The 17,421-nt window shown below is 41.7% G+C and overlaps 1 protein-coding gene across 1 annotated transcript; it reads right to left on the bottom strand.

Annotated features, from left to right (window-relative positions):
- Positions 1-8,312: 8,312 nt before the first annotated feature.
- On the bottom strand, positions 8,313-17,421 carry dap (dacapo). Its single transcript, XM_066741862.1, has 2 exons — positions 15,744-17,421; positions 8,313-11,169 (listed from the first exon to the last, which is right to left on the bottom strand). The coding sequence occupies exons 1-2, from the start codon at positions 16,306-16,308 to the stop codon at positions 11,069-11,071; spliced, it is 666 nt and encodes a 221-aa protein (XP_066597959.1). The 5' UTR covers positions 16,309-17,421; the 3' UTR covers positions 8,313-11,068.

The raw sequence follows: 17,421 nt of genomic DNA on the forward strand, positions 1-17,421 counted from the left end.
GACTGCTCTAGAGGGCGCTGTATTTCTAGTAGCAGCATCAATTTTAATTTTTACACAAGTTATAGATATATAAATCTTGTTTTTTTTGCAACTTGTCTTAGGTCGAATCACTCGAGAAAGAAAGGGGGGGGGGGGAGATGGATTTTTATAAAGCCGATTAGGCTATCAAATTGCGCGAAAAGAAATGATCTGTGAAATTGAACACTGCTATTTTTTGTCTCAGCTCTGATCCTCCCATACGAGTTCTAACCTATGAAACTGCGTTCCTCATCATCATTTCTACTTTCGCTCCCCCTGCCTCGACCTCCTCCACCAGCGCTGTATATTTCTGCAGCGAAGTCACTGCCTTGCAATTACCGTTTTTTACCCCCTTCCACTCGCTCAACCATATGGTTAATAAAAAAAGGATAAATTGGACGATTCTTATCGAGCAAAGAGGCAAATAAAACAACGTATTATCTCCCGCAAAGATAATCTCATTTTTCTTATTTCAATAAATAATCGCTGGTTATTTGCGTGCTTGAGAAGATATTATCTGTACAAAAAGTTATATTGATTTTTGTGCAATAAATAGCCGTCCACTATTTTCGGGAGTAAAAAAAATCATACAAGTTTGGCGGGAAATAAATCACGTATTTTTACGATTGTTCCCAGTATTTGATAGCTGACATTTAGGTTATAGTGGACTTTATGGAATTTTTTTTTATCCTGCGTGTCCATTCCAATACTTTTTCCGGGAACGATCTTTTCTAGAACTGCCCAACTGAAGTTTTCTTAACCCCTGAACGTCGTATTCCTTTCGAACGCGCCACATTGTGTAGAGATCTCCCACGACGAATTTTGTCAATGTTATTATTCGGAAAAAGAAACTCGTTAATTATTCGTTCATTCGAAATAGAATCGATATGTTTTAATTGTCAGTGAAATTTTTATTTGTTTTACAAAAATTGTAAATTTATACGGCCGGAGCGATTCAGGTTAGTGAGAAACGAAGAATTTTTTCTCGAATCGTTGAATAGCCTTCCTGGGAAAAATCGTGTTGGAATTCCACTCGAGTTTTCTTAACCCCTCGACAATGTAGCTTTTTCGAGCGCAACATCGTGAAACCAGTTTTCTATGCGGGTGAGGACGGATAGCACCGGTCAACGACCGGTTTTCGGGGGTAGCAACAAAAAATGTTGCCTCTACAACGTTGCGAGGATGAAAACTCTCCACCGCCCGAGTGAAAAGGCGTTGGAAAACTCCTTAATCACCTCCCGTAGGCTCTTAAAACTAGTTTTACGACCCGCCAAAGAATATTCAAGGATCTCCAAAAACCTACCTACTCTCAAGTTTCACTAAGTTGATATTTTTATTTTCAGCGTCAATGCTCGCATTTGTCTTCTCTTGACTTTCACGCTGAATTAACCACGGCCAATATGATACCCGTGCTTAATCTGTTTAGTAAATACCGATAATTCGATTTGGTTGCAACAAAATTAATATTAAAAATAGTGAAAAATTCACAAAATAGTATTTATTTATTTTCAAGATAAACGCGCAATTTCTATACTTTGAAGGATAATTTTAAATTGTGAAAAATAATAAAATTTATTTTTCTTCGATTGAAAAAATCAGTTCTCGAAAAATATTACAAAATTAATTTTATCTTAGAAAGCAGTATTTTTGTAAATATTTAAAATCGTTTAGTCCGATAGATTGTAAAGCTGAAAAAACAGAATGCAACCCGTTAGCTATATATCGAGGTTGCTGATACGAGTTATCAAACAAGCTAATGTGCTATCAGCATTTTTAAAACTCTGTTACCAACTCTATTCTTCACCAAAATTCTATTCTCTAATACAAGAAATGTGATACATTTGAACAATGTGGATCTTGCGCGCACAAAGTTGCTCTTTTGAAAGGGTTATTTTTTTCTGAAAAAAAAATTGAAAAAAGTGTATATTCTCAAATAACTTATAGGTATCTGTAGTATCGGTAACCGCGCGCAGTATCGATGACGTGGACAAAAAAACTTTGAAATCGAGATGCGTCCCAACCGGACGAAGCGTTGCCACAATATGAGGGAACAATGTGGAGTCACGTAGCAGGTGGACAAAATTTTTTCTACTTGGTTTGGTGAATGCCTAGGGATTCAAACCTAGAAGAATTTCTATGGTGCACTGCCTCCCCCAATTTAAAAATCCGGTTTCAAAATTCCCATGAGGGGAAAATCTCTACTTCACGCAAGGTTACGATTCAAAAGTGAAACCTAGCCACATTGTACGACCAAAAGTTTTTTTTCCACGCTCAACAGAGCTGAATAGAAAAAGGCGTGTAAAGTCACAATTTGTGGCATTAGTCCGACACTGAAAGGCTATCCTTCTCAATAGAGTTTAATGCACACTTCTCATCTCATATTTATCAATTGTAAAAGCTTCAAAATAAAGCAGTATTGATACTGCTGAACAATATTTCGCGTGTCATGCGATCGAATTAGTAAATATGAGTTCTATTTTTGGAATCGTGTGTTTACTATTTACATCGTAGCGTACGTTCGCGAGCAATGTGGTTTCTCTCTATATACCCGCTGACATTCTCGTTCATCGATGAAGCAGTAAAAAGAAAGAATCTTAATTAAACGTATACCACAATGTGCATGCATTCTGAGAAGCTGCTACGATTAACTCGAAACTTTTTTCCAATGAAATGTACGATTATTTCACAACATCCCACTCTGGATAAACTTTTGAATCTCAATGTTCTATTCGGTTAGATTTTGGCGGGAAATAAATCAACATAGCCTCACACTAATGTCAATAAGGACACTGATAACGTCCACGCACACGAGATTAGATACTTATCACATTATATTAAAAGCATGAACAATGAATGCCAGTAAAGCCGATAGATATTCGAACGTAGTAATTATTCACAGGCACAGTCGATGACTATAACGAAAATTATATTCAAAGTATATGACGAATCTGCTCTAAGAGAGAAATTATAGTCTCACAAAATAGTGTTGACATTTACAAATAAACACAAGCGAACGGTACAAAGGAGCAATTGTGCGCCGAATAGAACGGTAAACAAAGCCTCTTTTATATAGTATATGATATTTCTTTATATTTTCAAATACAAACGCGTATACATATAATGAAATTTAGAATTATTGTGAATTAAAGCTAACTCTATAATATGAATAAAATGGCATCGCTTAGATAATCGTGCGTTTTGAGGTTAGAAAGATTGTTTGCAGTAAAAACAGAATTTTTCGAATGCTTTTTAATGGCGTCCCCTTGGAGATTTATATTGTGAGGTTAGAGTGAAAATATAACTGGTCGTCGGGCAATGGGCAACGTTAATTGGCCATCGTGTGCGTGTGAGCCCTAAGGCCCTCTTGCACCGAGGCTGCGGGTGCTGGAGCTGGAGGGGTCGATGTCCCTCTCGTAAACAGATTGCTTACGCTCAAGGCCGCTGCCTTACTACGTGCTGCATCTGCATAATAAGATTTTTACTGGAAATCTCCTGAATATTCCACTCGCTGACGCTTCGCTTTTTAAATCTCTCGTTCATTTCCCTAAAAACTACAAATTATTATTCGATGAATAAAATTGAAGCACGGTTGATTACAAGTAATTGACAGTTACTAAATGTGGGAAAGAGGAATGATTAATGGAGGTTGAAAGGTGATGAAATATTATCAACATTACTCGTTGACCATGTGAGAAAGTGACGCGGAGGAGTGAATTCGTGGTTCATAACCGAGCACACGATATAGTCAATAGACGAAATAACATTCGAGGGGAATAAAGGAGAGTAGAGGAGGCACGTATAGTTATCCTGCGCTTCCTTTTTTTCTGGTGAGGAGGCGAGAGGGGGAGGACGAAGGGGTCCTTATCTCCGAAGAGTCGCCGGTGATTCACCGGAGCGACGAACGGCAAAGCAAGGTAAGGCAAGGCAAGACGAGCTACGCCGATGGCGATGCTCGTTTCGTGAAACGCAGTGATGGAGAGAGCACATAGTAGCAGGGCTTAGAGGATACGAGGGGCAAGAGAAGAGGGGGGGGGGGGGGGAGAAAGAGATAGAAGAAAAGTCGGTATAGAGAGTAAGATAGCGATGCGAGAAAGTGGCTGGCTGGCTGGTGTGGATGTGGCAGTGGCAGCAACATGGACAGCGAAAGAGAGAAAACGGGAGAGGGGGAAACGCGCAGAGGAGAGGTAGAGGGGGAACGGAGGGGACAGATAGAGACAAAGATGGCCGCGCGCATCTTAAAGAAAGAGGAACACAGAGGCATGGTGTTGACCGGGCTTTGAACCCTGGTCCCTTTGGAGTACTACGTCGTAGTACAAACTCGTTCGGATTGCCTCGTCCAGCTTCCTTGGCTCACCACACACAGGCCTAACAATAATCCCTCTTTCCTCTCTCCTCTCGCGCTGCATCATCGCTCTTCCCTCTTCTCTGCTGGCCCTTCACCTTATCACCTCGAAAGAAGCAGCAGGCCTTTAAGGTCTTACTCGCAATGCCAGGGTACCATGCTCCTCTGCCGCTTTTATCAAAACCGAGATAACCCATTCTGAAAATTCTCCTTAAACTCAACCTCGAAATTTCCCGAAAACTGGAAGTCTCGCGGGTATACGGTTCGCTCGATCCGCGTTCCACAACCTCCTTTTTCCAAAGTTATTCATTAAAGACTCGTGGCAAAATTTTGGTATGTCGGAGATAAAAGTGGCTATTAAAATTCAGGATTAAGCGGCTCATTTATATTCAGCGTTTCCGGCACGAAGCTGCAGAGAGTGTTGCAGGTGTGCTGCCGGTGTTGCGCATCCTTTGGAGTCGAAGTGTAACAGGGGGGAAACGACTCTGGAGAGCCTCGACCGACAGTCTCGACTCCTGGCGACGAGCGGAGGAATGAGATGGATCGGGGCCCGTCCTCGAGTTCTGTTGGTGAGATGGCGGAAGAGGGGGGGGGGGGGAGCGAAGAGAGATGAGCGGCCGCAGGACCGTTGCACTGACCGGGCTTTGAACCCGTCCTGTGGTAAACAACAGGTACGTTGCACACGTGGCGCAATTTGTAAGATCTCCAGGAACACTGCTCCTCGACCAAAAATACAGTGGCGAAGACCTCTCCGCCTAACGGCCACCCTCCTCCTCCTCCTCCTCCTCTTCATCCTCCACCCATAGACCCCCGTCACTCCAACGAGCTACCGTGCTTCGCGTCTTCGGGAAGCCATCCTAACGATATACCAAACTTTTCGAATCTCTGCACGCTTACCGCAGAAACCACTTACCTTTATCCACGATTCTTCCGAATCTCTCTCGAAAATAAACCTCGCCCTGCAGCGAGAGGAAGAAAAAATCTAGATTCGCGCGATTATGATGCGAGCAATGCCTTGCGAGCTCCAATTGAATAGATCTGATTTTCTCAGTAAAAAAGCAAAAGTTTCATTTAACGAGTGGCCCTTAAATTACCGCTTGGATATATTCGACGTACGGTCGACTTAATTCGATGTTAAGTGGGTTTCTTAACCGTGGCTTTGCCAGTACAATAGCCGCTTGAAATCTTCATTTGGTGCAACTTGAAGTTGAGCTCTTCAATTATCGCATTAACACCGTTCTACTTATGCTTATAATTTGTTTCTGGCAGCGCTCCGAATGGTACTTGGTACAATAAAAACTTTGCGCATAACCCAGGAAAGACTGGCAGATAGTCAACTCGGGAAATGAGGCCAAACAGTATCTGTGTGGCGCAACGTCATCATGGCAACTTCCGCTTTGCCTCACTGCCGAATTTTCGTGATAACTTACATCCCGACAAGAGACATTGCTAGGATAGAAAAGAATAGCAATAGAATGTGGCCGTCGAATTATGTTGCTGCTACACGAGCGCCAGCGTCGCAATTATCTCGCTTTTTCGGCCACTCGGTCGAGACTTACCTCTCAGTGCCAAATAGCCAAAAGAATATATGCGAGTTATTCGTTGGCGAGACTCTGTCGGTCGTTCGTCCCGTGTAAAGCAGCGCCATTTGCTCCAGTAATAACAGTCTTTTACCAGGAAAATAAGCTGAAACTTCAGCCCCGATCAATTTGAAGTTGGATCGTTTATCGACCAAGCTTTGCTTATCCATGAATCGAAAAGCATTTTGCAAAGAGTTTGATCGACAATTTCTCGCAAAGTTTCGGTCGGCTTTTCGTCGTTCCCAATGTCTGCCGACCGAGAATCATGGGATGGAAGCGATTCCTCGTTGCGTTCGTTACCGACCATACGGGTTCGCTCGAAGCCCGTCGGTGGCGCTGCCTGAAGGAAGATTTAAGTGGGGTTCTCCTAGCAACCGACGCGACGAGCACAACTTTCGAATATTCGTTTGGGAATACGGAATTCTCCCGTACGAAAGTATTGAAACGTCATACTTTACGAGCCGTTAGGTTAGGACGATGCCAGGCGAAGGGACGTGAACGTAAGCGTAATTCAAGACACACGAAAACGGAAGTGTTAATGGCGTGAAATGAATGTGCTCCTACACTCTGGCTCTTCGTGCTTTCGACTATATACGTTTACGTTCGCTGCGTTGTTTGGTCTGCCATCGGCCTCACTCACTCACACACGATTAATGCTAAATTTGTTTTGATCCTAACCGAGTATAACCATGCGCCGTACACTGGTGTTGGAAAGCGTCGTACATAGATTATGGCGTAGTTTGCTAATCGTTTGCTTAATTGCCCGATAAGCATATATCGGAGGAACGTTTGTGTTGTAGTTCGACAAGTACTTTTGGTCTATCGCTCTAAATCCTCGCTTTGCTTCCTGTATTTACCACAAAATCACAGAAACAACATTGTATCGAGGACAGAGATAATTGCAGGGATGAGCTAAAAAAAGGACGCGTTACTTGGCTAAACGAGAGATTTCGAGGGAATTATATTGTTATTCTTCATTAAGTACACCGCAGCGACCTACTTTTATAATGACCGGTGAAGATTCGTTTGTGTCTTGTTTACAAAAGTTGGTCGGGAACTCGTCTGGCGCACGTGATTTACCACTATTACACGTTTATCACGAGCGCAGACAAGTGACTCAATATCGGGGATAATGACAAGTCATCAGTGGGAAGATAAATAAAGAAAGCTCTCGAGGAGAGACGAACTAGTTATTTGCGCGAGTGGGGGGATGCATGCGTTCAGCCGGCACAATGCAATTTCCAAGCGTTCTGGCCATCAGTGTTCAACACACTCGGACCGCAGCGATTCTCACGGCGACGCTTCGCTAGCGAAATCCTGGCCACTTCCGGTTTATCCCCGGGGATCTCGACGCTTATCACGCAACCGTAGACCGTAGAATGGAACAGCACAGAAGCATTAGCCCCTTCAGGGATATCTCGGGATCCTCCCATGGTAAGACTATAGCGAACCGAACGGCTATTACCGAATTCCACTGTTTCCTGGGCCAATTTTTTCCTCCGCCTCGAAGGTCAAAGTTCCGCTAGAGAGTTTCGCCTCTGCAGGGACCGTGGCGCGAGCTGGATTTTATCTGTGCTCCTCCAAGTCGACTAGTTACGCTTCCCCGAGCGTGGAGTTGAGAAAACGTGAGCGTATCGTCTAAAAATATTGTCGATTCGGCCGCGGTGCGCCTAGCAACAGATATATTGCATAAAGCATTCGACACAACTACGCCAGCGCCAGCGCACGCTAGTCGCTAACAACTCTACGAAAACTCTCACGCGTACCGGAGCGCTCGGAATTTTTTCGCCTGTCAGTCGAGCGCAAACAAAACTTTCGCCGTTTAGAAAAATAAAGGCTATTCCAACTCTACGATATATTGTGCAATCCCTATTTTATTCGTGACAATCACAAGTGGAGATATCCAATGATTAAGAAAGACATCTTTGTGTATGGGTTCCAAGGGAAAGTTTCGAGTGGAAGAAATAATAGAGAGGTAATTTTTCAGAATTTGCAGCGGAGAAAAAAATGCACGCTAATGAAATTGGCTTGTACAATCGCTACGGTGGCTTTCCTCGCGAGTCTCTTGGAGATCAGGCCGAGGTGCCGCAGGCTCAAGATCGTGTTTAAAGAGTCGAGGGGTGGCACAAAGAAAGGAGAACGACTCCATGCCTCGGCAAAGCTCGCTTTGCACAGGTCCAGAGGCACCTGCTGCAACCGCAACTCCAGCAGGTTTAGCAACTCTCATTGCACCTGCACTGCTTACAATTTCAAGGAATTTCAATTGCCAGCTCGCACAAAAATATGCATGGGCGATGCATCAAAATCACTTCTTCGACTATTTCATTACATGGAGGAACTTTGTTATGTATGGGTAAAAAGGACAAGAACGCTTTTAAATCGATAATTCTTTTTTAATAAACAATAGACGTTGCATTTGTGTATGTTAGTTCTTTTAGACTCTCTTATATATATGGTTTACATAATTACACATATATATATAATATATTGTTGTTACAAATATCGCGATTGCAGACTGGAAGTGAGCGCACGATTCACCGGGTGATTGCCCTTATTTCTCCACCATCTTCCACGATTTTCATTTTGCATTTACTTATCTTTCTTTTTCTCACGCGCATACACACACGCACGCACACATTGACATGTACATAAACCCTATCGTTTACAAAACTCACACACACACACACACAGATATATTCAAAGAACAAACCAGTTGTAACAAATTATAGTTCGCAGTTACCCTCGCACACCCTTCCCCGTTACCCTCCCAGTTTCTGCCGATAATCGCATAATTCTAATTACAAGTAAGAAGTACATTCTAAGTTATATGTTTATTGAGATCATACTAATACATCACAGGGTTACATAGATATTAAGATTTTCTATTACTTTTGTTTGCTATTTTTTTATTCATCTCCCTCGGGCGGGGCCGGTCAAGAACCGAAAACTTTGCAAGTATTCAGGCTATTTCATGGGTAACAATCATCCTTACATAAATTCTCGCGAAATCAATTGGTACCACCGTATATTGCGCTTGCGCAGGTTTTCCCGCCAACAAGGATTGTCGCAGTTCTGCAAGAAGTTGTTCCACTTTGACAAGATTTTCGATGCTTTCAACGCAACGCTTCGTAATTTTTAATTTTGTATCAAAATCTCTGTCACGATGGCACTTTCGGCTCTGGGGCTATACACGCCCCTCGGGTTTTTTAAACTCGAATTTATCGGGCCAGTCTACCTTTCACCGATCACCGGTTGCTTCAGCTTTCCTCTCACGCCGCGCCGTTTCTCTTTCTCTCTCGCGAACTTGGAAAAAATAGCTTGTAACCACCAGTCGTATTTTGGATTATAATCTCACAGAAAAGATGAACAAGGAAGTGGGACGGCAGTGGGGCATACGCGAAAATTAAGAAAATACCAAAATTGATTCCTCTCCGGCATTTTATTCTTAAATTGAGAATCTTGCGATTATCTTCAAACTTCTCTTTTCGTTGCGTGAAAAACGGTCCAGATAAAAATCCTGACAACAAATGTAAATTTCCAAACCCAAAAGAGCGATTTTATAAGCCAATAAAAACGAGAAGTTTGTTTAAAGATAATCGATCGGTTTAGCCGTGAAAATTGACTGGTAAAACCACGTCAGCATTTTTCTTTGAAAATGAATCTGCTATTTTCGTGGTGGAACGTGTATCGTCACGGAGATTTTCGTGAACGAGGGAGGATAAAGAGGTTCCTTTCAGTAGAAAAAAAAAGGTACAAGAAAAAATACGCAGGGATAATTTGGCATCGGCTGTACTTTCGTTAACACGTACAGGAGATCAATGCTTCACAAGGTAACAAACTATACTACTAATCTACGTAAGGTACGAGAATGGTTAAAAACTTAACAGAAACATAAAATTCTCCGAATAACCGTGCAATTCTCTGTTAACTTTTCGAGCATTCTCACAGATACATATCTTCTCCCAATTTTTCTTTCGCTGCTGAAGCTGGATCAACTTTCGTCACTTTCCCCAAACAGAGCAACGATCCCATTGCAGCCAACAAAAACTAGCACAAATTTCATACGGAGTTTATTAAGAGGAAACGGATATTTTCAATTAACGTTTTCTCAAGAAATTATATATGCGATGCAAATGAAATATCTTAAAAAATCCCGTGTGTAGTACAGTTCATTAAAAAAAAAAACCTCTCTTAACCCACAGGATGATTCGATATTTAAATAATAGATTGGCGCATAATTTTCCAATGGCTAATAATGTCATGATCGGGACCACGTGAAAATTGAAACTTGTATTGAATTTTTCCGAGTTTCGCATTGACCTCGAGGAGACCGAGCATCGAGGAGAACGCGAAACCAATAGGAATCCGTTGATCGTGACGATGCACAGAGAAAAATCCGAGAGTGCTGGAAAAGAGGACGACTGTTTTCAAGCATTCTCGGATATCGAAGGAAAGCAACTCGTAGATCCAGCATCGCAGCATGCGCTTAATCTATGTCAGAACCGATGTAAAACACGATATACTCTCATTCACTCTCATTCACTCTCTCTCTCTCTCTCTCAACTCTTAGATTTAATCCTTAAAAGACGAAAAAAAGGGAATTAAACATCTAATATACATCGGTACTGTGCGTGTTTCTCTTTTCTAGTTTAACAAAGTGATTTTTTAGCCTGCGATAAAAAAAAGGGGGAAAATAATAAAACAAACAAAGAATATATTACAATAATAATTGATCTCGAGAAAATATCGCTTCCTCTATCTTTCTTCTCTTACGTAACTATAAACTAATTATTAAAATCTACAAAAAAAAAGCCGTCGAGCGAACGTAAAATCTAGATCCCTAAACCTGCACGAGATATTGTCTCTGGGAGACAGAATTGCGATTGAAGGGCTCTCTTGTTGGATAGGTTTTTCGTGAAATATTCTACAATTTCAGCCGGATTTAATCTAAAATAAGCGAAATGGCACAGCCAAACGACCTCGCGTCTTCTGTCCGGCTTGAAACGTTTCTTCTGGACTCTTTCAGCTTGGTTTCCGGTGCGCGATCCTAGCGTCTTCCTCTCCTCAGTATCTCCACGCTCTACGCCGGGAAAGGTCCGCGAGGCTGAGGATTAGGACCCTGCGGATTTTAGCTGCGTATTTGACCCGCGTTGCGCGTCACCTTCTCCGGTGGCTCTATCACACTCTTCGAGCTCCCATTTAACGTACGTTTACGGCTCTTCATGAAATCTGTAATTACAAATAAAAACAAATCAATTATTACACCTCTCTCTCTCTCTCTCTCTCTCTCTCTCTCCCTCCCTCCCTTTTTTTAACATTAATTATATCTACACGCTTTATGCTTTCGAACCAGTCAGTCACCTTGTCAATATTATCTTTATTAAAAGATTCGAATTGCAGCTTCGAATCAATCTTTTTGTTATCTCTTAGCTCGAAATTCGATCGATCCGCTCATCGATTCCTTTCGTTCAATTAGTCTTGTTTATATTAGGACCATCTCTCCAGAAGATTAATTAAGCGTACAATAAAATTGTTTACTTCGTCAATTAAAAGTGGCGTATTAATGTCTTTCAAACGTTCAATTTAATCGAAAATTCGACTCGGTCAGAATACAGCTTAAGGATTACTGTAGCGTCTTTATTTCTCGGCATATAAACTCGACATATGAATAAAAAGGCCAATTAATTTTTTCGGAGAATATACAAATTTTATTACACGAGTGATCAATTAAATTAATTTTTCATAAAAAGGAATTTCAAGAGGAACGCTATATTCTTCATTTTTCAGCATGGATGGGATAAAAAAACAAATGTACTTTCGATATACCAGAATGAAAGACGATGGCTCCAAGACTCTAAACGCTATCGTATCAATTCTCAACGCAGTCTCAAGTTAATTGTGCGAAGCAAACATAAAGACAAATTGCAATTGCATGGATGATCGATTAAATAAATTTTTCGATACGCGAAAGTCACGGACAGATGCGCTGACAGATGGAAGAATTTCCCTGCATAAATATTAATGTACATCTGGCGTTGTAATCCAGTCAACTATTGGTAGAGGGGAGTTTGAGGAGGTAGGAGGAGGGGGGGGGGATGGATCTTTCCCTTTAAGTTTTTCCATACTCTGGCGATTCACAAATACTTACGCTATTCCGAGTGAAATATAACAACCAATGAGGCGTTAATTTTATGCAAAGCAACCAACCATTTCTCCTCGCCGTTGCACTAAAACTTTTACGGTCGATTTGCATGAATAAAATCATTCGCCTTTCTCATTGACTTAAACCTCTGAGAATCCTGATCAAAGCTATCGATTGACATTTTTCAATATACCTTTATTTATTGTATTTACACGGGACTAAAAAGCTGCGCGTATCAATGGGATTAAAATACTTGGAAATTATCCAATGCATATTTTTCAAAAGCATCGTGATCATTTCAAAATGGCCGGATCAGTCGACTCCATTTACTGTTTCAGTATATTGGATAATTGCGAATTTTTCTGTGTATTTACAAAGAAATAGGAGTCTCGGTATGATCTGGATGCAATTATAAAATATTCATTGAGATAATATTTCAAAGATTTTCCTAGTACTTTGCGTATCCTTAAGAGGTGTTAAAAGTGAAATTTGTTAAATATTCAGAAAAATAATGCGTGAGTATTATTATTAAAATTAAAATAGAGATTTGAAGAATATTTCGTGGGAGGTAGGAAAAGTTAAAGAAAATTTGCCAGTTTATTTGTGAATGGTGGAGGCGCGAGATGGCGAGGGTGAAAAATTAGTCTGAGTAGGGGATTGATAGAATTGATCGAGTGGCATCGCACTAGGCGTATGTATACGCAGGGGATATGCGGGTTGCGTCCTCGATGGTTGTTCGAATTCTGATTTTAAATGCCGGTTGCCCGAGAGAGGGAGCGAGAGAGAGAAAGAGAGAGAGAGAGAGAGGGAGGTAGCACCCTCGGTGCGTGTGACGCGGATGCACAATTGTGGGCACAGCTGATACCCCCATGCGTGCGAACCGAGGGGCAAGCAGGCTTAAGCATGGCACGGCGCGCGCTGCCGGCTTAGAAAAGGCGAGGGTGAGTCAGGATCGAGCGACGACCAGTACACGCTAGAAGCCGGCAACCCCATCAAACGGAACAGCTGACCGTCTGGCTCGTTAGTAAAGTACGTTGGAAAAATCGTTCGACCCCTATCCCACCCCCGAAATCCAAAGTACGTTACGATTTTCGCCGAATCAGCCTCCGTTACTCTTTCCTATCGCCTCTTCAACGATTTCTCAGCACATATTTGGAGAACGATTAAAAAATCTATTCACCAGAGTGATTGGAATTGCACTACGAATTTGGTCGGATCAAATGTCGTGGATTTTAAAACGTTAAATAAATAACATTAACGGCTTTAAGATACGTGTTTAGAGGTCAACCGAACTCGAATTTGCATCTTCCCGTTCAATCTTGTAGGAAGGTCGTCTTGAGATTTTTCAATAGGATGCTATAGTTTTTATTTGATGTTCTTAAATTATTTCACTAATTTCGAGAACTTTTTGAAAGAAAAAAAAAAAATAAAAATAAATATATTCAAATGGCAATTTCTAGATAATTCAATTATAGTTTAAAAATGCTTTTCTAAGAAAAGAGAAAAAGGGAATGCAGAAGAAATTAGCAGAGACTGTTATGAAAGGTCCTAGAAGTGTCGTACATCTGTTTACCAAGCGATTGGTCCGTGCAGACACGTTTGGTTCGCGAAAATATAAACAAAGGTCGCGTGCTGGAGGAGGAGGAAAATGTGTTTACGCGCGTGCATGGCGGGAGAGATGGGAGGAGTCACGTCCAGAAATAGTTGCATCGCGTGGGTGGTGTGTGCACGACTGAATAATAAACGGAGAAGCAAGAGCGAAGTTAATGAAGAAAAAAAAAACGTTCTTTTATCGCCGCCTGCAACGAGACAACTGCCAGCGCTAGGGGGTTTCAAACCCCTTTATATGACAAATCTATATTTCATATCTTGGAAAGTATACGCGAGATTGTGTGAATAGTAAAAATAAGTTTTGAGTCTCGAGCAAAAAATAAAATTGCGAAATTAAAGAAAAACAGAAATACATAAATAAATCTTATCTTTCAATTGTGATCGTGCATGCGATGGAACGAGGATAATACTGTTATCAAAATATGTCATTAACGAGCTGGAATCCCCAGCTCCATCAAACGGAAGTTTTCTATTCGCGTGCGAGAAATATAGATAAAAAATTTACTCTTGAATACTCTCGGTTGATGATACGGATGATATGCACTTAGTGGCTGTAAATAAAACATTTTAATTCTTAGATCTACACAGCCTAAATATTTTTCGGTGCATTCTTTAGCAACCGAATTTTCAGAAATTCCCTTTTACTAACCAGTATTTTTATCCGCTCCTGGCAAAAGCCTGAGAAGAAGCGATGGTATTTGTTTTGGTTGGAGAGAAAGAATAATAATATCAGGGCAATTCGATGAATTGGTTATTAGCTTTAAAGGAGAATAGCTTTTCTTAGAACAAGGTGAAACATTTGAAGCGTAGAGAGGACAAAAGCGATACATTTGGTTTTCGAATTACCGAATGTTTTGAAAACAACTGATGATGCACGGTAATTTTTATTCGCCTTTGTTTAATCCAGACAGCGTTTAATTGGCGAATGAAAATTTGTCTCTATTGCTGCATAAACGACTGCCTCCTTCCACTCGTTTTCTTATCGCGTGTTTCATTACGTAAAACGTGACGACCTTGTGCATCGGCGAAATAAATTGACCTAGGCTTTGTCTTTCCCGCGATATTCATCGGACGCTTTATTAAACAACAAGCCAAAAGCAAGAAAACCACAGCCGTCGGCATACGAGGAAAAGCAAAGCAAAACTTTTTCTCAAAAACACTTTTCATTATCGAGATAGAGGAAAAATGCAACGCACAATAAGAGTCCACTGATAATATAAAAAAATATCGCTCAACTCTGACCCTTAGCCAAGATACTCGTGCGATATTGGATGGAGATTGCAAGGCGCGAAATTCGTCGATACTGCGACCAATAAGCAGTCTCTACTCCCTACCAATATCGTTCGATGCAAATACGTGCGTCGAGCGAGTTTATTTGTAAAAATATTCCAAAATTTGCCGCTAAAGTATCCTTTTTGCTTGAAAAATCCCCAACATATTCATATACGTAAAGGGTTTCTCGGTTAAAACGTACCACAAAGCATACGAATAAGGGAAGACGTATTTCCCCGTAACAATCAGATTTATCCGAATTTCGTATAAATTTCTACGAGTGCAAATTACAAAGCGCTTAAAACAAGTCGTACTAAAATTTTTAATATCAATTATAGTTACGGAGGTACACGTTTTCTTGCATTTATTCTCCTCGGCGTTTTAATGGTCGTACCCTATATATTTTCATGTAAATACTAAACGGCTAAGAAGGATAGCTTCATAACTATACACAAAAAATATTATACATGGTGTTCCGACTGGTTGTGCATATTCGAAATATCTAGGCTGAGACAATTTGGAAGAAAAAACTTTAATATAATTTTTAACTTCAATACTTACTTAAAAAGTTATTAAGGACTGAAAGAAAAAATTTACTCAAGGTGTATACTATAGAATGTTCTAAGACTGTTTTCTCTTCATTATTTAGATTTTTGAAACTTTTAGACTAAATACCCTGTATATTTGAAAAGCCGTCGGGATGCTACTCACTGTATAAATGTTCATACGGCACATAAAAAAGACATGAAAAAAGAAATAAAAAAAGAGTTCAAGTTACCGGTGATGGTTGATTGTTTCCTAGCAGAAACGGGTAATACAGGAGTGGTAGGCTCGACGATGAATTTTTTCCTGGGCTGCTCGTCGAATACATCGCTGTTGGTGATTTCCCCAATTTCGGGTACTCTGGGTTCTTGAGGAGGCGTCCTTTCGGATTTCTCCCTGGCGACCGGCGTGGTCGACAATTCTTGTTGATCGATCCTGGATTCTGGAGAGAGAGGTCTCTCCTTTCTAGGCGTCCCTGGCGCGTGTTTCCTCAAGTAGGGCATACCACGGAGGGCATAGGGCTCGGGAATTACATCGTGGGTCGTAACAATCTCCCACTCGTATCTGGAATTGGGCCGAGGCGTTTCTAGGTGAAAGTCGAAGCCCCATTTCTCAGCGTCGAGGACAGACTGAGCCCTGAGCTCGCTCTCCGCGAGTGCCTTAGCAGCAGCGTGATCCACGGGTCCAAAAAGATCCCTCCTCACTCTCGCCAAGGCCGCCCTACTCGGCGCGGATCTCCCGCTACCCGAATTCCGGCTCATTTCCGTCATCATCGCTGGATTCAATACTCTTGCACTCATATTTCGTCCCTTTCTATAGCCACGGCAGCAATGCCGTTCGCTTTCTTAACACAAGCACCCTTCGGAGCCGAGAAAATTTTCAATTTTTCCAAACTTCTCCCTAATTCACACTTCCGATTGACTTTTTCGTAATGTTCTTCTTTAGGAATTGCCTTTCCTGCCAGTGGCCATTACGCATCGATTCTCGCGCGATGGGATCCTTCTCGGAATCGTTCAGAGCGTTGAAATACTCGCGGGTACAGTAAATGTTTGGCAACAGCGCCTTGGCGCGACTTATCGAATTTCGAATGACCGCGCTCCACACACACGACGCGCCACCAAAGAGATTCTCACCAGTCCTGTATCTCTAAAAAAACCAACCGGGATTCTCCGATAATAAACTGTACGAGCAATCTGCTGGCTCCCAGTGTCCCCCAATAGGGTGTGTTGTGTCCAGAGATGACGCGTGCAACTTGGCAACAAGGCGGCAGATCTCACTAAACGGAAAATAATTTCAGAGGACTATTATATCTCAGAAAGTCTCGTTACTCCGGAAACAAACTCACTCACTTTGTACCAATTGTCACACTGACTTCACTTTTTTCGATCGTCAAACTTTGCCTTCAGTTCCAACGACAACTTCACGTAGATATACGGCATGGAAACAGTGATTTTTTCCTCGAGAAATCCGGCAACACCGCAGCACTGGCGCGTGAGAGGGAACGTGTTCCCAACGTACGTGTCCAACGAGAATGCACGATAAGCTTTGGAGCGTTATTCTCACTAAAGTTTCAACGCTTTCCTTGATCAATAATTCGATGGAAAAATTCACACACTGAAATCGCCAAGGGTCGTGATAGTCCAACTTTAGTCAAAATATTGCACTGTTGGCGGCGAACGTAGCGAGCGATGCGAGAAGTACAGCAAAGGTGGGGGCGAAATTAGTTGGAAAACACAACACACGCGGTTACTTCCCGCCAATTGTGGTGTCAGGCAGGCGCGTGGCTCCAAGTTCGGCGGAAGATCGTACACGATTGCGCAGTTAGGTGACGACACCGATAGTATGCATGGACGCAGAAGAAAAAAATACCGAGTTGCGCAGAGACATGTAACACACACGCAAAGCGCTCTCTG

This window comes from Prorops nasuta, unplaced genomic scaffold (assembly GCF_024137725.1).
Source record: "Prorops nasuta isolate Cenicafe-Biocafe unplaced genomic scaffold, Cenicafe_Pnas_1.2 PNAS00027, whole genome shotgun sequence".
Taxonomy (NCBI): Eukaryota; Metazoa; Arthropoda; class Insecta; order Hymenoptera; family Bethylidae; genus Prorops; species Prorops nasuta.

What these genes read in the sequence shown, in the direction of transcription:
- dap (XM_066741862.1), bottom strand. Translation starts at nt 16,308, where the DNA reads ATGAGTGCAAGAGTATTGAATCCAGCGATGATGACGGAAATGAGCCGG. An exon ending in GAAACAATCAACCATCACCG is followed by an intron (nt 11,170 to 15,743) that starts GTAACTTGAACT and finishes TTGTAATTACAG; the next exon opens with ATTTCATGAAGAGCCGTAAA.